The 23,954-nt window shown below is 41.6% G+C and overlaps 1 protein-coding gene and 1 long non-coding RNA gene across 3 annotated transcripts in view; one reads left to right on the top strand and one right to left on the bottom strand.

Moving 5' to 3' along the window:
- Positions 1-9,180: 9,180 nt before the first annotated feature.
- The window catches only part of LOC137612717 (uncharacterized), a 44,104-nt gene continuing 29,330 nt past the window's right edge, over positions 9,181-23,954 (top strand). For both annotated transcript variants that reach the window (XR_011038867.1, XR_011038866.1), the window contains exons 1-2: positions 9,181-9,345; positions 9,874-9,967. This is a non-coding gene — a long non-coding RNA (uncharacterized lncRNA). The remainder of the gene's footprint in view (positions 9,346-9,873; positions 9,968-23,954) is intronic.
- LOC137612711 (copine-9-like) overlaps positions 16,863-23,954 on the bottom strand; it is a 116,895-nt gene continuing 109,803 nt past the window's right edge. Inside the window, exon 21 of the mRNA XM_068341381.1 lies at positions 16,863-18,110. Coding sequence (XP_068197482.1) covers positions 17,928-18,110 — 183 coding nt within the window. The 3' untranslated portion in view covers positions 16,863-17,927. The remainder of the gene's footprint in view (positions 18,111-23,954) is intronic.

Raw genomic sequence — 23,954 nt, 5'->3', positions numbered from 1 at the left:
TACAAGCAGTTTTAAAAGTCCTGTTGACAGGAAATACACTTATACAAATGTAGTTGTGTTAACATTGTTACTGAACTGTTTACACTTGGTCCCATTTTAAAAAGATGCCTTTTGCCATTGTAACACCTGCTTGTTTATTTGCATTCACCACAAACAAGGTGCATCACCATTTAATTGAAAAAGGGCATGTCCTTTTCAAGTAGTCAGGAGAAACAATCCACAAACATTTAAAATAAACTAACAGGTCAGGTGTAAGACAGTAAGACAAAACAGGACATCCTGAACTGAATTACCCATCGGCTGAACATCGTAGACTTTTGTGGTCTCCTTTCCTTTCCATTTGTTTAACCAACAAAAACATGGCCAGGCCAGAGTTCATCACTTGCCTTTGAAGGACATGAGTCGATTCTATCGTCGACACACGTCAAGAGTTAAAACTCTATTGGGTACTCTGAAGTTTTGCACTGTTTGCAACTTATACTTTTTAGCTCTTCAACACCATGCATGTATGATGAAGACATTGTAGCACAGCTGTCACCAAAATGTGCAGAAGATCCATTAAGAGTGTTGGAAAATGGATTCACCTGCTTCGTCATCTCTGTTGATACTTTTTATCAATTAGTGGCTGAGTGGATTGGCTGAATCTCATTTTGATAAAACAAAGGTTTATTATATATCCATAGCTTTCCTTGATTTCATTTGTACAATTAATATTTATCAATTAGAAGAAAAATGTCCTTAATGTAGCCGCAAGAGGGCACAAGCCAGTGTCTTATTGTTCTGGTCCCAAGCCCGGATAAATACAGAGGGTTGTGTCAGGTTGTAACTTAAAACTTTTGCCAAATAAAAAATGCAAATCAAATCTATGACTTCCATACTGGATCGGTCGAGGCCCAGGTTAACAACGACTGCCATCGGTGCTGTTCACCTACAGGGTGACGGTGGAAATTGGACTACTGTCGGTCGAATGAAGGAGGGAAGGAAAGTGTGTTCCCTAGGAAGAGGGAGAAGAGGAACGCCAACAGTATAGGATTGAGAGTAGGAATGTTGAATGTTGGAACTATGACAAGAAAACGTAGAGAGTTGGTTGACATGATACAGAGGAGGAAGGTAGACATACTGTGTGTCCAGGAGACACACAGGTGGAAAGTTAGCAAGGCTAGAAGTTTAGGAGCCGGGTTCAAGTTGTTCTATCATGGTGTAGATAGGAAGAGAGATGGAGTAGGAGTTCTCTTGAAGGAGGAGTTTGTCAGGAATGTCCCGGAGGTAAAAAGAGTGTCAGATAGAGTGATGAGTCTGAAGCTAGAAATCAAAGGTGTGATGTTCAATGATGTTAATGGGTATGCTCCACAGGTAGGATGTGAGCTGGAAGAGAAGGAGAAATTATGGTTGGACTTTGATGAAGTAATGCAGAGTATACCTAGAAGTGAGAGAGTTGTCATTGGTGCAGACTTCAATGGACATGATGGTGCAGGAAACAGAGGTGATGAGAAGGTGATGGGCAGGTTTGGTATCCAGGAGAGGAATGCAGAAGGACAGATGGTGGTTGACTTTGTAAAAATGATGGGAATGGATATAATGAATACTTTCTTTCAGAAGAGACGGGAACATATGGTGACCTATAAGAGTGGAGGTAGGAGCACACAGGTAGACTACATCTTGTGTAGACGGTATGATCTGAGGAGATCAGTGACTGCAAAGTAGTGGTAGGCGAGATTGTAGCCAAACAGCATAGGATGGTGGTGTATAAGATGATTCTAGTGGTGAGGAAGATGAAGACGGCAAAGGCAGAGCAGAGGACGAAATGGTGGAAGCTGAAAAAGGAAGAGTGTTGCATGACTTTTAGGAAGGAGTTAAGACAGGCTCTGGGTGGTTATGAGGTGCTTCAAGGTGACTGGACAACTACAGCTAATGTGATCAGGGAGACAGGTAGGAGAGTACTTGGTGTGTCATCTGGAAGGAAAGTAGATAAGGAGACTTGGTGGTGGAATGAGGAGGTACAGGAGTGTATACAGAAAAAGAGGTTAGCTAAGAAAAAGTGGGACACTGAGAGGACTGAGGAGAGTAGACAGGAGTACAGGTAGATGCAACGTAAGGTGAAAGTAGAGGTAGCAAAGGCCAAACAAGGGGCTTATGATGACTTGTATGCTAGGTTGGACAATAAGGAGGAAGAGACTGATCTATACAGGTTGGCAAAACTGAGAGACAGAGATGGGAAGGACGTGCAGCAGGTTAGGGTGATAGGGAGGGAAGGCTATTGACAGGTGACAGTAGTGTGATGGGAAGATGGAAAGAGTACTTTGAAGAGTTGATGAATGAGGAAAATGAGAGAGAACAAAGGCTAGAAGAAGTGGCTGTTGTGGACCAGGAAGTACCAAGATTAGTCAAGATGAATGAGGAAGGCATTGAAGAGGATGAAGAGTGGAAAGGCAGTCGGTCCTAGTGATATACCTGTGGAGTCATGGAAGTGTCTAGGAGAGGTAGCAATAGAGTTTCTGAATTGGTTGCTCAAAAGGATCTTAGATAGTGAGGAACTGCCTCAGGCATGGGGGAGAAGTGTGCTGCTTACCATTTTTAAGAACAAGGGAGTTGTGCAGAGTTGTGGCAATTTCTTGAGAAATAAAGCTAATGAGCCATACAATTAAGTTTTGGGATAGAGTAGTTGAAGCTAGACTAAGGGCAAAAGTCAGCATTTGTGAACAAAAGTATGATTTCATGCCCAAAAAGAGTACTACAGATGCATTATTTGCTTTGAGGATGTTGATAGAGAAGTACAGAGAAGGCCAGAGGGAGCTGCATTGTGTTTTTGTAGATCTGGAGAACGCTTATGAAAGGGTGCCCAAAGAGGAACTGTAGTATTGTATGAGGAATTCTGAAGTGGCAGAGAAATATGTTAGAGCGGTGCAGGACATGTATGAGGACTGTAAGACAGTGGTGAGGTGTGCTGTAGGTGTGACAGAGGAGTTCAAGGTGGAGACGGGACTGCATCAGGGATCAGCTCTGAGCTCCTTCTTGTTTGCTATGGTGATGGACAGGCTGACAGACGAGGTTAGACAGGAATCTCCATGGACTGTGATGTTTGCAGATGACATTGTGATCTGTAGTGACAGCAGGCGACAGGTGATGGAGAAGCTAGAGAGGTGAAGGTTTGTCCTGGAAAGGAGAGGAATAAAGGTTAGCCGCAGTAAGACAGAATACATGTGTGTGAATGAGAGGGACCCAAGTGGAAGAGTGAGGTTACAGGGAGAAGAGATCAAGAAGGTGGAGGATTTTAAATACTTAGGGTCAACAGTCCAGAGCAATGGAGAGTGTGGAAAAGAGGTGAAGAAGCGTGTACAGGCAGGATTGAACAGGTGGGGAAAAGTGACAGGTGTGATGTGTGACAGACGAGTTTCAGCTAAAATGAAAGGAAAGGTGTACAAAACTCTGGTGTGACCACCAATGTTGTTTGGTCTGGAGACAGTGTCACTGAGGAAAAGACAGGAGGCAGAGCTGGAGGTAGCAGAGATGAAAATGCTGAGGTTCTCTCTGGGAGTGACCAGGAAGGATAGGATCAGGAATGAGTACATCAGAGGGACAGCACATGTTTGAGGTTTTGGAGATAAAGTCAGAGAGGTCAGACTGAGATGGTTTGGACATGTCCAGAGGAGAGATAGTGAATATATTGGTAGATGGCTGCGGGGTTTTTAACTGCCAGGCAGGAGGCCTACATGAAGACCAAAGATGAGGTTTATGGATGTAGTGAAAGGGGACATGAAGGTAGTTGGTGTGAGAAAAGAGGATGCAGAAGACAGGGTTAGATGAAGACAACTGATTCACTGTGGCGATTCCTGAAGGGAAAAACCGAAAGGAGAAGAAGAAGAAGACACTCTACCAGGATTCATTTTGAAACAATACTTCTGTAAGTATATCCACATACACAGTTTACTACATGTGATTTGGAACATTACAAGTGTTGACAAATTGTTTACACTGCCCCCAGGCAGCCTACAAAAAAATATTTATAAAGGTCGTAGTTTACCTGCAGTATCATGACATCATCATATCACACTTTAACAGCTTAAACCACACAACCTGTGGTCACTTGTGCTATTGGTGGAGTGTTATCAGAAGATAAGCCATGGGCTAAGAAGATTCATCATCTTGATAAACTATAAGGGCCACACCAGTGTCCAAGCCATGACATTTTACAGCTGGGGTCTATGACATTATTAAAGTTAATGATAAATTCAGCCATCATTGTCTTCCAAAGCACATCCAGTCCCCACTGCTTTTGCAGAACAGAGGCTGCAGTGTTTTGCATTGCTGTCATGGCTACTGCCATGGTCCACAGAGAATATGATGCCTCCAAATTCACATCTGTAGTCCTAATTCAAAACATTTCTACACACATAGAACAAAGATTTTCCTTTACCCAAATGCCAAAACAGTGGTATTTTATACCATTTTCCTTCTTTTCCTGTTGTGATCTAAAAATGATTCACATGAATGTGTACATGATATTGACCAACTCCTTATTTTCTGGCCTTAAACTCTGTCTTTTCCTATTCATAGATTTTAGCGAAGGGAAGAGACAGAGGATTATGTGAAAGGAAAGGGAGTCTCCGCCAAACAGTTTATGGACTGGACTGCGTGTTGACATTGAGTGGATTTTAAGTAATTGACTGAAACAAGAAAAGTAGAATATATTGTGTCATCCAAATATACTGCTGACATGACGGTAGCAGTTGCTTTTTTTGTTGTTCAATTATGTTCAAGATGAGAAAAACTGAGATGAGAAAAGCTCATTAGTCATTGTTGCATTTTTTGTTTTTCATGATTTTGCCATTGAAAATCTTGAAAATGGTGCATGCTATGAAATCTAAAAACAATCATTGCTTTTTTGTTTAGTTGTGTTCCATTTGAGTTTCAAGGCTGTTCAAGACACCAGTTTTTTACATTATAATGAACAGTCCATTAAACACAGGCCTATGGAGGATTTTCCTATGTGTGTTCATTCATTCAGTCATTCATTCATTCATTCATCGTCACTACCCTCTCCGTCTGCTGTTGCAGGTTGCGGGGTGCTGGAGTCTATCCGAGCCGACTGGGGGGCGTGAGGCAAGGCATGCTCCAGGTGTGATGCCAGTGCACCGCGCAGCCACAAGAAGACACAGAAAAACACTCACACACACAACTATGGGCTCACACCTATGGACAATTAGGAATGATCAATTAATGCATGTTTTTGGAGGTGGGAGGAAGCCAGAGAACCTGGAGAGAACCCATGCAGACATGGGGAGAACATGTAAATTCCGCAGAGCGGGAGTTGAACTGAGAACCACCTTGCTGTGCAGCAACGGCACTAACCACCGCGCCGCCCCTACTTTTGTGTAATTATCAATTATTTGTACACTTAAGCACTGTGAAATCCACTGAGAATTTCTAATTGATATCTAAACACACAACACACGTACAAAAAAGATGGAAGCAAGTACAGTTGGTGTACAGTTTAATTGCATGCTCATAATGAACATACAGCTGACATAATAGCAATGACTACAAACTTCGTCAGTATGCTAAATGGTACGGTGCATACATGTTTTCTTTACAGACTGACAACTAGGACTAGCTGATGGACCCAAATTACACATTAGGCTGAATTTTTTTTGGGGGGGGGTGTTCTGTGAAATAACAATTCGATTTAAGATCACATCTTAGAATGAACCATCCTGTTGCTGGCTGCTGATAAAGAACATGTACTACTACAGAAAAATAATTCTCAAAACATTCCCTTAAAAGTTTCTGACATATTAACTCCAAACTCAAACTTAAATTGCTCAAAGAGTCGCATCAAGACGGAGTTTGTGCTCTGCATACCTCAAAGGCTAGAGGTGGAGGAGCCAACACAAGTCTCTTTCCCTCTGCAAAATAGTAATTCACTCACTCACTCCACAAAGGACAAAGATAAATCACTACTCCAGGCTCAAAGAAAGTGGTGATGTTTTATAACTCGTGAGGTAAGAATATGAGGAAATCCTTGGCTTGATTCACTCTCCAATCCACCAGCGAGATGACAGGACAATTTAACTCTATCAAAAGCTGCCATAAACAGAACATAAAGAGATTCTCCCATCACTGCTGTCCTGTGGTCATACATTTTCTTTCCAAAGTGGTTCACTAACAAAAAATTGTCATGCATTAATACATTAGAAATAATAATACCACTCTCATATCTTTATGGGAAATATGAGTCAACACTGGTTTTTGCAATCAGGACCATGACTCGACAAAGATGTGAAAATCCAGCTGAAAGCACCTCTAAAGCTCATTAACACATAAAAACCTTATGCTTAAACTGAACAAAGTAGTTAAATGTGGGAATAACAAACTGATGGTTCTGAGCAGGCTTTTGTGCTAGAATATTTCTTAATTCATGTACAGTGACTTTCTTTTCTCTTTATTTGATTTTTGTTCAACTTATACAAATGAGAAGTAAGACAGGGAGCCAAACCCAGGCAGGCCAGAAGAAATAACTCAGCCTGAGTGTGAGCCCCAGTTGTGCCAGATTTGAACGATACCCTGGAATGAACCCATGTACACTGATCCAGTTAATGACTGATCCAGGTTTCTGCCAGAACTCATATGATCTTTTATATTTCCAAAACTAGGAAATAATGTGAAATAAAAATTAATAATATGAAGCCCTTAAGGCTTCCCCTTTCTTTTCGACAGATCCAGTATTGCTCATGCTTAGCATTACTCATAAAATACTGAATTTTGGACATTTGATTTCCAATAAATATATATTAAATGTTGACATAAAAGCTGTCAAGAACAGGTCAAAATTATTTTATTAACAATACACTTCATTGGTGATTAGAATATGTGCAAATTACATCTTCCCATTGCACCCATATTCTCTTAAATTTCAAACTTTTACCTTAGATCAGTTTGCTCAGAATGATATGTGGCCACATCAGCTCAGTGCTAGCTGTATTGTACTTAGATAACATTTAATGTAGAGACTGATTGTGGCATTCTTCAATTTATGTCCAGAAAAAGTAAATAAGCCTATTTAGGATAAGGTATGACTAAGCTTTATTTGTCCTAAGTTGACGTGTAGCATTTGCAGTTATATAAATAAGGGAAGACTGCATATGCACAGTGCAAGTATATTATATTTTTGAAAACAGAATGAAGTGATAAAACAACACCTACATACACAATACACAATAAACAACGCTAAAGACTGGGTCAATATGACGGACCATAATTTATTCATATCTCAGGTTGTTTCTTGGTGAGTTGCAGACATAGAATATTGCATTGACTAGAACTATGTACAGTCAATATCAAATCTCAAGCACAAGTCTACTTAAGATTAATAAAATCTGAAAGTATATCTCTGAAAGGAGTAAAAAAAAACAAGACATGACATGGTTGCAGACAGTGTGCGACTGTTGGCTTTGGCTGTGTTTTTCTTTGGTGTAAAACTCTGTCCGCAGCTCTCAGCTGTGACAACATAACAAAAAACTATTTAATGAAGTACTTCACAGCTGAGGTAAGTGTAGAAACAGAAGGGTTACATTGCTGCTACTGGTAATGCCACTGGTACTTTCATTGACACAAGACTACACTTTATGACATGAATAGATCTCCAGTATTTGTTCAACATTACTCTTTAGTGTGTAGAATCCTTGTGAGTAGTCCTGTAATCGTTTAGCCATGTTGTCTTATTGAGCCACTTCGCTCCAGTTCGTGTTTGAAGAAACCACTTTGGAGAAGCCCTCATTGCTTTTTGTTTGAGGCCGTTGGTTTCCACAGTGATTTCACACAGCTTTACAGTAGCCTGTCCAACACCAGTGGCCCTCAAGCAGCGCAAACTTCAAGTGTGCCTCTTTTCATCATCCTTTTTTTTTCCTAAGTTGAATGCCTCATTTATATTTGCCAAAAGTTTCCCTGAGCTAAGCCTTCATGACCTATTACCCAAAGTCCCACAAAACCAGGTTTGTTCAAGCCCCTTTAAGAACACATTTTTGCCAGATGTTGTTCCTTGTTTCTTTCCACACACTCATAAAAAATTATGTTGACAAAAAAAAAGAACATTGCAATGACATCAGCATCTGCTTGTTGTCAAGAGCTACTGAGGAGCAATGTGCCAGGGGTGTTTGATATGTTTGGGGAGCGCACCTATACATGAAATGTGGATCAGCCCGTCCACCACATAAAGTCTCCAATGTGTGACCACCGATTCTCCATCTCCTCCAAGGTTCCTTCTTGCTTCAAAACACCTCCAATGGTTGAATGTCCATCCAGACAGAGCAGCTTCTCAGTTTTTGTGGGCATGGCAGCATATTCATCTCCAACTGTCCCTCACAGCAGCAGCCGTCACCAGTTTTTTCTCCACAAAACATAATTACATAAAAATAATTAATTTAATAACGAGCCTTCATGGCCTGTGGGCCCCACACACACCATCTCATCCCGTGCATAAAACGAATTGAGACTTTACAATCGGTCATCTACAAACAGCTCCGTCTTCAGGAGGCCGTGTTGCTCAAAGTTTGAGAGAGCTATACATAAGCTCACGAGACACAGAATAACAGCAAATAACTCTTTTATAAATACTTTGCCTTATGAAACTAAAAGGAGATCAAGACAAAGGATATGATCCACGTGATATTTGGTCTGCATAGTACCACAAACACAGCTAAACCTGACCACATACACGGTATGTATAACACTGGCATGCAAGTCATGTTAATGGGACTATAAACAACTGCAGCCCAAATGGAGAATCTAACAGTACAGTGAGGAGCACATTATAGAAAAAACATTGTTTCCCATGTGCCATGTACAGGACAGTATATACTCAACACACAGGAGATGCACATTGACTATCCATGAGGTAGCTACTGATGCTTTCAGGTAAATAGAGCATTAGTTCCTTCTTCATGGACAATTTGTCTCTGAAGGAGCTACTGCTACTTTCAGTTGAATAAAGCATGGAATTACAGAGCGACTGAAAGGGGTGTTTGGACCCAAATGCAGTACACAGGCGCACACAAACAGTTGGTAATGACCTTTATATCACCACAGCAAACAGGGTATGCAGCATGCAGATTTATCACGCAATAAAGTTCGTTCTTCAGGCAGAGAGCCCTCGCACAGTCTCTGGGGCTCAGGAGGGAAAGGGAGGCGACTGGGATCAGCCGCGGAACCGAGGTGAAGAGATGTAGCTTACTTCAGCCGAAGAAGACGAGCGGGATGCTCTGTGTTCTGGAGAGCCTGTTGCACGTGCTGTGAGGCCGACGAGGAGTGAGCTGAAGAGAGGTCGGAGACAGGCGGGGGGGTCGTAACCAGGTGAGCAGTCAGCGAAGACAGAGGCACCATTGGGGAGCAGGCAGGAGAGGAGACGAGGTCAGGCGGAGGAGTCAAAACCAGATGAGCAGGCAGATACCAGAGACGCTGAGGCAGAGCAGGAGGTCAGGGACAGAAGGCAAGTGAGATTACCGGGAGGCAGACGAGGATGGCAGGTCAGAGACGGGCAGAGTCAAGACCGGGAGATCAGACAGGGAATGAACGCTGGAAAGTCTCACATGACGCTGAAGAACAATCTAGCAAGGAGTGAAGGTGCTGGAGAGACTATATGCAGGCCTGATTTCAGTGATCTGCAGCAGGTGAGCAGAGTGGGCTGGTGCAGTAGGCGTGGCCGGCAGGTAGAGTGGAGCAGAGGGAGGGAGAGGGAAAAAATACTGCAGCAGTGTGACGGGAGGGGACTGAGAGGCAGGGACTGTGACAGCGACCATGTTGTCGAAAAGTGAGACATTCTAAGAGCTCCAAAAAGAGAAGATGAATAACTGAACTTTTTATACTCTTTTTCCAACACAGGAAGAGATGGCTGAAATTAAGTGAATAGAGAAGCAAAACCTCATCTAGGACCTTTGAAGTATGCAGTGTAGCCTAAAAGGCCCATTCTCTCCAGGTATGCAAACACACCATTATGAGGTAGTTCTTGGTCAAGCCCTTTTTTTGAAGAAGCTCCCCAATATTAGACATGTCGTGAAAAACATGACCTGCACATGATGGTCATGGTCAGTGACTCTTCAGTTAAAACTGTAAACCTCTCCCCTCCAGAGGGACAAGAAAGGAGTTCTCACAGACAATCCTGGATCACCTCCAATGAGTAATCAGTCCTCCAATCTCAACGAAAACCAGAGAAACACTGGATTTCCTCTCTGTTGAACCAGGTCTTTGTTGGTTTGGTATTTGGCAACTGGGAAATAACTTGGATGGTTGAGTGGATTGTGGTTTGTTTATTTTCTCTTAAAGGTTCAATGGTATACAAAATACACGTCTTCATGTTTTTCCAACAAAATACCTGTCCCTAGTTGCTACAGACATCACAACAAAGTATCCTCTCTGTTCTTTGGTGGCTCCACCTGTCAAAAAATATTTCCTTTGAAGCTTTGTTTGGATATGAGATATCATAGTAGACCTTGCACCTCCTCCAGACAGGGGCTCAGACTTTGCTCTACACACACACACACACACACACACACACACACACACACACACACACACACACACACACACACACACACACACACACACACACACACACACACACACACACACACACACACACACACACACACACACACACACACACACACACTACTGTGAGAGCTATCCCCCATTACAACTGAAACTGTATCTGTGTATGTGTGTTTGTGTATTTGTGTGCACTGTGAGAAAGCTAGACAAAGCTCTTGTAACTAAAATAAGGATTATTTATAACTGAAATGATTTGTTCAGGTTTGCATTAAAGTAAGTAATAATGGACTACCTACAGCATCTAAGGATGGATCAGGTCGTGAATGTGTGTGTGTGTGTGTGTGTGTGTGTGTGTGTGTGTTTGTGTGTGTGTGTGTGTGTGTGTGTGTGTGTGTGTGTGTGTGCGCGAGTAGCTGGCAGCATCAGTCATTCAATATCAACTGATAGGGCAGGAGAGGGAGGTGGAAGAAGTCTCTTCTTCAGAACATTGCCTAGTGAACCAACCAGACTTCTTCAATCTCCAAGACAAAAATGGTCTTTAAATAACTACATACAGTTCTGTTCATGTAGTCAGCTAACAGAACTGTCACTCCTCTCAAATGTCTTTTCCAGTTGGCCTTTTGACAGGTGCCTTTTCCTTTAACGTTAGCTCCTTTCCCAATCTCACGATTAGTTAGCTTTCTTTCTCCAGTTAGCCTGCTAACATTCATCTAGGGCTTCGCAATGCCCGCCCAGCGCAATCCATTACTTGCCCACACAATGTCGTTACGTCACCACGTTGATTTTTGACTTCGCTGGGTGCGCTTAGTTTATGATACCAATACATTTGTTTTCATATGTTTGGTATGAAGTCTGATATTATTGTTATGTCGTGGAATTTCCACAAGTTCCTGCTAGTGTGTGTGTGTGTGTGTGTGTGTGTGTGTGTGTGTGTGTGTGTGTGTGTGTGTGTGTGTGTGTAGGCCCCAGAAACAACCACACGAGCAATCTGTAGACATGCAAAGTATATACGATGGGAGGCAGAGTGACGGGCAGCTCCATCACGATGTGACCTAAATGCCTTGCTCTAAGGCAAACTCAGCAGTGCTCAGAAGGCGAACTGATGCCTGCCACCCCCAGCTCACACTCCAGATGTTTTGGCCCACTGAGAACTTGAACCGGTGACTTCCAGTCCCCAGTCCAAGACTTAGTGGACTGAGCTACTGCTGCCCCCTTGGTAGGAATGGTAGGACTCAAACTTTTGCACAAATTACATTATTCATATTTAATTCATCAGGATAGTGTTACATCGAGAATATTGATTTGAGTTTTAGCGTTTGTAGGAAAGCCCTTTCAGGCTCCTCCACTAGGGTCCGCCACAAGAAAATCATATTCACTCCAAAGCAGCAATGTTGCCTCAAACAGATGTAAACTATACACAGTATTTCAAAGCTACACCTTGGAATTACATTTATATTTGTCACAATTCAAATGGATGGAAAGGAATCTACATGTTTGAAGCAAACATTACATGTATATAGTTTGTGTAATTGCCGTCTTCACAGGTCTTCCTACAATATCCATCGGACAGCTGCAGATGATTCGAAATGCTCCTGCTCGTGTTCTCAGTAATAACAAGAAAGTAGGCAGTATCACCCCAGTTCTCAGATTTTTACACTGGCTTCCTGTGTGTCAAATAATTTATTTCAAGATACTGCTAGTGGTTTAAGAAGCACAAATGGTTTAGGGCCACAATACATCTCTGATCTGCTGCTACATTATCAGAATCAGAATCCTTTATTATGAACCATTCAGACCTCTTAAGTCATCTGGGTCAGGTCTACTTGCTGTACCCAGGGTAAAAACTAAACATGGAGAAGCAAGCATGTAGTTTTATTCAGCTGAAACAAACTCTCAGAAAACTATGTATCTGCTGTGACTCTCAGGTCTTTTTAAATCGCAGCTGAAGACTTTTTCTATTAGCCACTGTTTTCCATTAAACCACATTAACTGTTGATATTTTACACTGTACTGTAGCTTTTAATGTCCTGTTTTAGCATCATAAAAAAAACCTGTGTAACAGAGCACCCACTACCTGGGCCAACAGGATGATGGGAAATGGACCTGACCCCCAGTGGACACTTCTGTACAAACCTCCCCTCAAGAAAAAAACAGCCGACCTCCAGTGGAGGATTTTACATGGTGCCATCGGTTACAATGCTTTTATCTCTGTTTTCACCCCTGCGCTGTCCAGCCAGTGTCCCTTCTGTCCCTTCTGTCCCTTCGTGAAACAGTCTTTCATTCTTTCAGTTAGTGTGGGAGACTTGCAGTGCTCTTCACTCTTCTAATTTGTTTTTAATTTGTTCAGTGAAAATTTTAGTATCAGGAAATTCATCTGCGGTGCTGGTTACAATAGATCGAATCAGAGAAAGTGGCAGCTTTTAAATTTTATTTCTGGAGAGGCAAAACTTGCAATTTATGTGACCAGGAAAAGGAAAATTGAAAACAATACCGTTCAAGAAGCAGCTACTGTTTTTTGCTGTAACATCAGATGTTGCTTAAAACTAAAATTTGGTTTCTATAAATTGACAAAAGACCTGAATAACTTTAGGAACATCTGGTGTTACAAAAATGTCCGATGCACTTTAGTTGATGACCACCTCACTTTTGCAAACTTCCTCTTATAATGTACTAATTTTTATATTGTATTTCCCTTTGTTTATTGGTGTTTAGTGTTTTTGAAGTTTCATCTAATGAAAAATTGTAAAATGTTCTAAATGTTCTAAATGTGATTGAAGTTTTTTTTTTTTGCAAAAAATCTTCTGAAGCACTTTAGTGCTTCATCTAATGTAAAATTGCAAAATGTTTGTATGTGATTGAAGTGTTTTTGCAAAAATACAAAAATCTCTTTTGCTCCTAAATTAAACACATTTTAATTGTTTTTATGTTGTGTTGCTTTTATATTGTTCTAATGCCTTCTATGCCGTATAACATTTTTAAATACACTTTTAAATACCCTGTTGCTGAAATATGATACACAAATAAACTTGCTTTGCCTTTTAGCTGAATCAATCAATAAATTACTAGAATTCAAGTTCACGAAAGAACAGTTCATCCCAATTTCAAAATTCAGTCATCATCCTAAATTCTTCTTTTCCTTTCGGCATTTCCCTTCAGGGGTCGCCACAGCGAATCAAGTGCCTCCATCTAACCGTGTCCTTTGCATCCTTTTCTCTCACACCAACTACCTTCATGTCTTCCCTCATTACATCCATAAACCTCCTCTTTGGTCTTCCTCTAGGCCTCCTGCCTGGCAGTTCAAAACTCAGCATCCTTCTACCAATATATTCACTATCTCTCCTCTGGACATGTCCAAACCATCTCAGTCTGGCCTCTCTGACTTTATCTCCAAAACCTCTAACATGAGCTGTCCCTCTGATGTACTCATTCCTGATCCTATCCTTCCTGGTCACTTCCAAAGAGAACCTCAGCATCTTCATCTCTGCTACCTCCAGCTCTGTCTCCTGCCCTTTCCTCAGTGACACTGTCTCTAGACCAAACAACATCGCTGGTCTCACCACAGTTTTGTACAGCTTTCCTTTCATTTTAGCTGAAACTCTTCTATCACACATCACACCTGACACTTTTCTCCACCCGTTCCATCCTGCCTGGACACGCTTCTTCACCTCTTTTCCACACTCTCCATAGCTCTGGACTGTTGACCCTATGTACTTAAAATCCTTGATCTCTTCTCCCTGTAACCTCACTCTTCCACTTGGGTCCCTCTCATTCACACACATGTACTCTGTCTTACTGCGGCTAACCTTCATTCTTCTCCTTTCCAGGACAAACCTCCACCTCTCTAGCTTTTCCCCCGCCTCTACCCTGCTCTCACTGCAGATCACAATGTCATCTTCAAACATCATAGTTCATGGAGATTCCTGTCTAACCTCGTCTGTCAGCCTGTCCATCACCATAGTGAACAAGAAGGGGCTCAGAGCTGATCCCTGATGCAGTCCCGTCTCCACCTTGAACTCCTCTGTCACACCTACAGCTCACCTCACCACTGTCTTACAGTCCTCATACATGTCCTGCACCGCTCTAACATACTTCTCTGCCACTTCAGACTTCCTCATACAATACCACAGTTCCTCTCTGGGCACCCTGTCATAAGCTTTCTCCAGATCTACAAAAACACACTTTTGAAGCTTCTGTTACCTTCTGAACAAACAGAGATGACAGTTCAGAAGCCTTGAGACACCAAACTGCTTAAGTAGACCTATTTTTACATTTTTCATCTGAATCCTTCATTCTAGCCTGTAAGCTAACACTTAGTTTTGAGAAGACGCATAAATGCAATGGAGATATCACCCCAAAAACAATTAAGTGCAATTTACAGGCTCCTGCACTTGTCCTGCATCTGCAACTAGAGCTCTCCTCTGTGATTCATATTCTGGTGCTGGAGTGTGAGCTAAGACCTTTAGCTCAGTGGCTACAGCAGATATTTCAGCTTTAATGATGTTAATTTCATCCTCTTAAATCAGTATAAGATTTCAGGGCCTCCAGAGACGGGTTATGGCTTAAGAGATATCTGAAGTCATTCTATGTTTGTTTGGTTTTTTTTTAATACACTTTTTCGGCAGAAAGCTGCACATCTATATTGCTAAGCGACTCCAAAATAATCTGTGGCTTAACAAACATCACCCAGGTGATAATGACTTAATTTTTATTTTTTGGTTGAAACATTCCTTTATTACATTTACGATGGTAACATACAATAAATATTCATTATTAGAGACACTTACGTAAAAGGGCTTTGTTACTCTATTATAAGCATATGAGTAGGAAACACAATTTATGCACTATATGTACAACAAAACCTCCTCCATCTTCATTTTTTAAACACTATGACCAGTTGGTTGAAAAAACATACATCTATACAGCAACAGGACAAAAGTAAGAGTTACACAAGAAAGACATGGGCTTACAAAAATCACACCACAGGCTTTAAATGTGATTAGAACACCTCTCACACCAACATTGTCTTGCAGAGGCCTTGTATGTCTCTATTCCTATAACCATGTGCCCTTTTTTTTGCAAAATATACAAAAATACATGTCTCTTTCACCTTACAGAAACAGCAGCACACACAGCAGGTCAGTAAAGAAATCCATGAACAAAAATGTACAGTGACAAAAGAAAAATGCATTTTACTTAGAGATACCCATTTTTTTATCTCTTTTTGAAAATAACTTATATAACATTGAACTATTTATACACATGCACGCATTTGATAGCACAATACATGAAACAAAAACACCCTTTGAAGCTGCCACCATCACACTGACTTTAACAAAACATCTTTAAAACGTCACAGACAAGTAGATGTCTGATTTGTACTTCTTTTAGCATTTTATTATAAGATGAGAATTTTATTGAGATGAGAATTATTTTACAGCAGTGGTTCTATAAATGAGGGTGCAAGACCTCCTGGGTTGAACAGAGGAAATATGGGGTGAAAAGAGGCAAACAAAAAAAAAGTATTCTGCATCCTTTTTTATACACTTTAATAGTAATTGTTCCTCTTCCATGATGGTAAATATTTAAAGAGGTACTTTTTTCTGCCTCTGACAAACAGAAGAATATGTGTGATAACCACAGTTTTACAGTTATGATAGGTGAAAAACAGATGCATCACGTCATGTATGTGTGCTGAGTGCGGAGTATAGTGTTGCACAGGAGGCATGCAAAATGAAGACTCCCTGCTGTTCAGATAATGAACACTGGGTGGCAGAGCTTGCTTACAGTACACAGTTCCAGTCTGCCTGGGCATAAAATGTTAAGTCATGGGGGGGGGGGGGGGGGGGGGCATGCATAGGGTAGACGGAAGGCAGTCAGGTTTATTGCTTCTCTGAAAATGTGCATTTTAATCCTGTGCTGACATTTTGTTGAAAACAAACAAAAAAAAACCCCACAATAAACTACAGAAACTTGTATGTAGAAAAACTCCACGTCTCTCTTTTGCTTTCTCATCATCACAGAATTTTCATTCCCTGCTCTGGGTCATCTCCTCTTCTCTTCTTCCAAGTCCATTTTTTTTGAATGAGTCTCTCTCTTCTCTCTTCTATCTCTCTCTCTCTCTCTCCCCTTCCTTCCTTCCTTCCTTCCTTCCTTCCTTCCTTCCTTCCTTCCTTCCTTCCTTCCTTCCTTCCCTCCCCCCCCCCTCCCTCCCTCCCTCCCTCCCTCCCTCCTTCCTTCCTTCCTTCCTTCCTTCCTTCCTTCCTTCCTTCCTTCCTTCCTTCCTTCCTCACTCCCTTAATCCCTTCCCTCCCTCCCTTAATTCCTTCTTTTTTTCCATCCTCTCTGCAAGACATCCACAGAAGCTGGCATTTCTTTGGGACATTTCTTTGGGCAAACACCCTCAGCTCATGCTGTGCAGACAGGAGGTGAGTGTGTCATCCCACAACTGTGACGCTGACTGCGTTACGAGAACACTGTGTGGTTTCCACCACAGAAACTAAACTCTTCTGAGCACTAATTTGTCTGTTTCCATTACACCGGATGTAAAGAGAAATACAACTGCATCCCTTTGATGCTGAAGAAACATAAAAACTAAGAATAAATTAAATTAGGAAATATCAATAATCATAGATTCATAACTCCTATATTTTTATTTAGCTGTGGCTGACTAAAAAAAAAAGAGTGAATGTACATTTTAAGGATGTCCCAAGGGTTAACATTCAAGCTTGTCTCGCCCTCTGCAGTGTGAAACTGTTGAGATCTTCCTGATCCTTATACACCTCTTCATCTTACTCACTGTCTTATCTGCATCAACCCATGCCCACTGCCACAGCCTGATGGTAATCAAGGGCAGCGCAAGAAGCATCCCATAAACACATTCTAAATTCACGTGATACTACCTGGAGTATATTTCTTATCATGGACTAAACTTTCATCTTGGAGAGGGTGCTGCCTTAATTTAGAATCTTATATTTCCAGGGAGTCGAGCCAAATGTGATTGGCCTTGATGCTTTTTGAGGACAAATATAAAACTTTTTAAAGTTAGATCAGTGGAAAAGTCAAAGCTTGAGAGGAGGAGTGAGACAGTCAAGCTTTCAGTGTCACTGTTCTTCCATGCAGGAAATGAAAAGTAATGCCATTTATCAGGGAGAGTTATGAAGGAAAGGATGAGGTGCAGCAGCAGCTGTGTCTGGGATGAATGCCCACCACCTCAATGTAATGCTTGTGTCGAACTTCACTGGTGATCAGAGAGGACAAGGCCAGATCACGGATCGATCCTCCTTGTCCTTCTTAGTGACAAACAGGTGCGTGGGATGTGAATAAATAAACACAGGGGGGAAGATAAGAGAGGAAGAATGTAGAAGCAGAGGTGAGAGGATTTGTAGGGATCAAATATGCCTGTGTAACTCTGGTAGCGATGAAGAGTTGAGGGCCGCTCGTGGTTCAATTCCTCTGCTCTTCATGAAAGACAGCAGCTGGTCAGGGATCTCAGCGAGAACGTCCTTCGCCAGCTGGGCCATGCTGAGGACCTGGTTGCCAGATCTATTGATGTAGTCTCTGAATGGAACAAACTGGGAGAAGGCAGACGTATGAGTACTGATTTTTTTCAGACGCAGAGAGGCTGATAACATCTCTACAGCAATTCAATTAAATGCTACATATACTGTACAATTTCTCCCCATAATTTGTGTGCTCAGCAAACTCCCATTATGTGAATGACTACAGTATGATTCAGATATGAATGTTATGGGAACAATGACAATAATTGTGAATAATTATATTTGGTGCCTGATACATGAAAGGCAGCCATCAGTCCAATTGCTTGTAGAATCGTAATCAACTCGTTTATAACCACTTATCTGCCATGGGGATCACTGGTCTGCTGGAGCCTCTCTTAGCTGTCTACTGGTGAGAGTTGGTGTACACCCGAGATGAAAGGCTAGCTCATTGTGGAGCCACACGGAAGACAAACAACCACTCATGCTCACATTCACACTTGACAATTGACAATTTGGTGCGATCAATTCACCTATGCTGCTTGTTTGTCGGGGTGAGAAGAAAACGTGGTAAACGTGGAGAGAACCCACGTACTCACAAGGACAACATACAAATTCCACAAAGAAAGGAATCGAAAATGAAACTTTCTTTCTGTGAGGCAACGGCACTACCCAAGGGCCACTGTGCCGCCCACAATGAATTAAAATAATTGAGAGATTGGAACATGGACCAGTTCTCAAAAAATAATGATCACTCAAAAGATCACAGAACATTATGGGCCTGTTTCACAAAGCAGGTTTAGTGGAAAATGTGGGTAAATTAATCCTGAAATCAGGGAAAACCAGGGATTTTGGTTTCACAAAGGGAGGTAATTTAAGAAATCCTGACCTGTTTCATGAAGTGAGGTAAACTGAACCTCTGGGTTTGTTACCGCAGAAACAGACCCTCTGAAGCTAATTTGATCAGGAGCAGGTTTTATTTCACAAACCCAGGCTCTCTTCTGACTCCGCCCCCTTTCACCACCGCTCATGCGGCTTCATTTCCTGGTTCTGTCGGACAGGGTTTTACTGACGTAAGGTTTTATAATTTTATAGGTATTTTAGAGGCAAACATGGCATGTCCATTTGACGAGGACCCCGTTTGTTAAGATTCAGCATTAATTAACAGAGAATTAAATATTTTTGTATCTCGTTCAGATGTCCTGTCATATCCAGACAGTTCTCTTTATGATCAGTACCAGTTAACGTACTGATCCATCACATACTCACACACACATACACACACACACACACACACACACACACACACACACACACACACACACACACACACACACACACACACACACACACACACACACACACACACACACACACACACACACACACACTATCCTCACATCTGCAGCAGTGCTGTGTGTAGTCGATCAGTTTTGTTTGTTTTTTTCATTTGCTAAAGGTAGTTTTTCTATACAATGTGGGAGATGCTTAGTGTGCCTTGCCTTGAAACTTTTACCCCAGTTTATCAATTTTCCTGGAAATAAAATCATCGAGAAGGAGTTCCACAAGATTGGAGGTGAATGACGCAGAAATCTGATAAATTAATTTTAAATCATATTATCTTAATGACATTGTGCTGCAACCTCAGAATTGGATTATTAAGTTTAATTTCTTTTAGGATTTCCCAATGTAATTGGCTGCACAGATGGTACCCATATTCCCATAAAGGTACATGTAGACTGAACATTGTTTCAACATATTAAAGACTGCATCACAGGTAAACTAACATCAGTCCAGATCATATGTGATGCTGCAGACTACATTTCTGATGTGGACGCCTGGGTCTGTTCTTGACTCTTGGATGTATAGTCTTACCTGGGCAACAGACTGTAACGTGGTCAGTAACCTTAAGATTTGCACAATAATTCACTTGTCTTCATTTTTTAATCCAGTATAATGAATCCACTATAAAGTAAGGGGAAAGCCTACGACACCTCAGGATGATTCCTGCTATCCAGGACGGCAGAGCAGTGACAGACACCATCTGCCAGAATCAGAGTCTAAGTCACTATCACCACCATCACAGCGGGCAATAAAAACATGCAATACGCATTTCCTGTGGTCATCTTTATTTCCTACCAATACAACATTATTTTTTGTATCATTACAATACTTAACATTCTAATAGTTAACATGATCCACCTGTGACCATTATCCACCTCTAACTTGTGCTCCAGTATCACTATGTCCAGATCTGCCCTCCTAATCTGGAGGTTTTAGTAAACCATTTCTGTTTTCTGTATTTTTTTAGACAGTAAATTATTTAAACTTCTTCAGAAGATAGGTGGGAATACATGAGGAGGACATTAAAATACAATTGCATATGAATTCCACAGAATGAACTGCTGGTGGTCACTGAGTGTCTATTTCGCTGTGATAATCTGTATAGTTGGGACCCCTCTACTATCGTCCATCCGTGCTCTATTAAAAAAGGATGAAAATTTGTTAATACTCCAGTAGAGGACAATGAGAAGCAATGAGAACAATCAGTAACATAAAATATTAGACCACCTTTATTTTCTTCAATTTCTTGTTGATTTATTTTTTTCTTTTTATCAATTATTAACTCCTGTGTGTATCATGTGACTAAAACAGACAGAAAATAAAACTTGGAATACCTTAAAGCGGTTATAAGCAGTACATTGCCACAGCCATTGATGTAAGAACTAAAGCAGTTTTGGCTATTACTGTATCAAGGAAACCCTGCAAACGAGCTACATGTCAGCTATTAATTTCAGTTCTTAGATAATATACAGCAGGTATACGCAATGGTATGAATATCCTTCTCAACTGTTTTTGTAACCTGCATAAGCCAATTTACTGTTTTCTTAACACATTAAAACATTTAAAGATTTCTTTATTTCATAGAACTTGATATAGATCAGAGCACATTTATGTGCGTGAAAAGAGCGTTATGTTGATGATAAAACAAGCGGAAAGTCAAACGTCCACTTAATATTTACTGTACAATATCAAACATAATGAGGAAGAGGAGGATCCCTAATGAAATGATGCAGAAGTCTGACCTTTGTGAACGATGTTTTTGTAATACTTCGTGCTCAGCTGCTGACATGTGCGCTTCTCCCCCACTGCACCGAAATAGAATAAATTAATTACCTAAGTAATTTTACCGTGACTGCAGGTTTACCTCAGGGTATGTTAACCCTGCCATCTTGAAACGGGCCCTGTCAGACACAGCAGTGGTAAATATGTCACCACTGGTGATACGATATTGAATGCAACTTGTTCACCAACTGGTGATTAGCTGTGTGTTCTACTGGTATCTTAAACTCAGCAGTGCTCCATTCAAGCCTCTATTCCAGGGTCAGATGTTTTTTGTTTTTTGTTTTGTTTTTCACCCTGCACAGTGATACAGAGAGTAAACAGTTCCTACATGAACCTGTACAAATCAATGTATGGATTATCTTGATCCTTTGCTGTGTGCTCTTTTAAATGTCTAACGTTTGGCTAGTTAACTAACATTTAGTTCTTTTACACTGGAGAAACGGAAGACATCCATATCTAAAATCTCCAGAACAGTACTGATGGGTAACTAATGGCAGCATTAATACTGAACGCATGTATTTTTGTGTTTCGGATAGATGATCCTTTTAAGAATTGAATTATTATGACTTCATTTCCTGTGTACAGTAATAATGTTTACTGCAACTTTAACCTTCCCAACTTGCTGTATGCAAAAGACATTAGTACAGTAATTAAATGATAGGGGGGTGGAACAAGCTTTACATTTAATCTGTCTTTTTAATTTGATCTTTTGCTGCTTTAGCTTCACGTTGGTTCAGATTTAGATTTTCCACAACATCAGATGTGTGACAGTATTCAGCACTGTGTAAAATTATTTAGACATGAGAAAAAGGCTGCACTGCACACCAAAACCTGACCATAATGAATCAATAGGAGAAGTTAAGACATTTATATTGTGGAGTGAATAAAGACAGTTAAAGAGGTCCTATTATGGAAATCACACTTTTTCAGGTCTCTACATATTCATAGTGTTCCCCACTAACCCGACCAACTCCTAGAATCTGGTAACAAATGCTTTCTGCATCAATAGCTATTTGGAGTTTTAGGAATTTATGGCCCGGACTGAATCAAAACGATTGGAATTTGCTAGAATAGCCGTCTGTGATGTAATTTACGTCATGGACGGCGCTCTGTGATTGACAATATTGATTGGTTGACATGCTCAAGGGTGTAGCACCCCCGAAGGGGGAGTTCATTCAGGCTACGGTAGCATTTTGTGGTAATGTTCTAGCTCAGAGCTACACACTGACAAGCTGTTGGACTCAGTTAGCATTTGGCTAACTAGTTAGAGGACCACTTCAGTCATCTGTGGGAGTGTGTGTGGTTTGTGATCAGGCTATGGTAGAGGTGTGTGGTAATGATCTGGATCAGAGCAACTCACTGAAAGTTCTTCACAAGCTGTGAATTCAGCTAGCATTTGGCTAACTAGTTATCAGTCTGTGTGTGTGTGTGTGTGTGTGTGTGTGTGTGTGTGTGTGTGTGTGTGTGTGTGTGTGTGTGTGTGTGTGTGTGTGTGTGTGTGTGTGTGTGTGTGTGTGTCTGCCCGAGGCTCTCCCCAACATCACAGTGAACACATAACCAGTTACACATTAATTACTAATTCAGAAAAATTGTCTGTTTTTTGGTAAAGCAGCTTTAGTTCTTCTAATTGATTGGAGAGCTGCGTGTATCCACAGACACACACACACACACACACACACACACACACACACACACACACACACCATCATCATCATCGGCGGTCACTCGAGACGAGTATGACTTCTTCTCGGGTTCGTCTACTTGTCAGTCCGCAGGTGGGCGTAGAGGCCGATCCAGGATCCACATATTTTTGTGCAATGTAGCAGGGGAACTTGGTGGTGGGTTGTGGTCGTGCTGGAGCCTGCTTGTGTTTTTCCTTACGGAGTTGTCGTTTGGTTTGGATGTGCTGCACCTTCTTGCACTGCTGCCCTCCAGCTGTGTCTGTTCAAGGCCATGCGCTCCCAGTCCTGAGATGTTATCCGGGATTTCTTGAGATTGGTCTTGAGGTCGTCCTTAAAGCGTTTCTTTTGGCCACCTGGGGGTCGCGGACCTCTCTCCAGCTGGGAGTATAGCATCTGTTTGGTGAGACGGGTGTCAGACATGCGGATGAGATGTCCTGTCCATCGGAGTTGGTGCTGCATTATTAATGTGGTGATGCTTGGTATTCTGGCTTCCTCCAGAACGCTGATGTTTGTGCGTCTGCCCTCCCATTTGGTCCTGAGTATTTTTCTCAAGGTTCTCTGGTGGTTTTGTTCAAGAGCTCTCAGGTGCCTGCTGTAGGTTGTCCATGATTCTGCCCCATACAGTAAGGTGGGGAGAACCACATCTTTATACACCAGGAGCTTGGTGTCGACCCGGAAGTCTCTGTCTTCAAAGACTCTTTTCCGTAGTCCGGCGTACGCCCCACTGGCACAGCTCAGGCGATGGTTGACCTCAGAGTCAATATCTGCTTTGGAGGAGAGAATGCTGCCGAGGTAGGGGAAGTGGTCAACATTTTCAAGTGTAGTATTGTTGACGTTTATGATGGGCGGAGTAGATGGCTGGTTGGGAGGATGTTGATGTAGCACCTGGGTCTTCTTGATGTTTACAACCAGACCCAGGGCTCTGTATGCCTTAGCAAAGGCGTTCAAGATGCCCTGGATGTCTTCTGCAGAGTGTGCTGCAATGGCATTATCGTCCGCATACTGGAGCTCCGTGATTGTGGTGGTTCTGGTCTTTGTTTTGGCTTTGAACCTGTTAAGGTTGAACAGCTTGCCATCGGTTCTGTACCAGATTGGGATTCCCTGTGGTAGT

This window comes from Antennarius striatus, chromosome 2 (assembly GCF_040054535.1).
Source record: "Antennarius striatus isolate MH-2024 chromosome 2, ASM4005453v1, whole genome shotgun sequence".
Lineage (NCBI taxonomy): Eukaryota > Metazoa > Chordata > Actinopteri > Lophiiformes > Antennariidae > Antennarius > Antennarius striatus.
The sequence above is the reverse complement of the archived record's forward strand: the minus strand, read 5'-3'. Positions and strand labels throughout refer to the sequence as shown.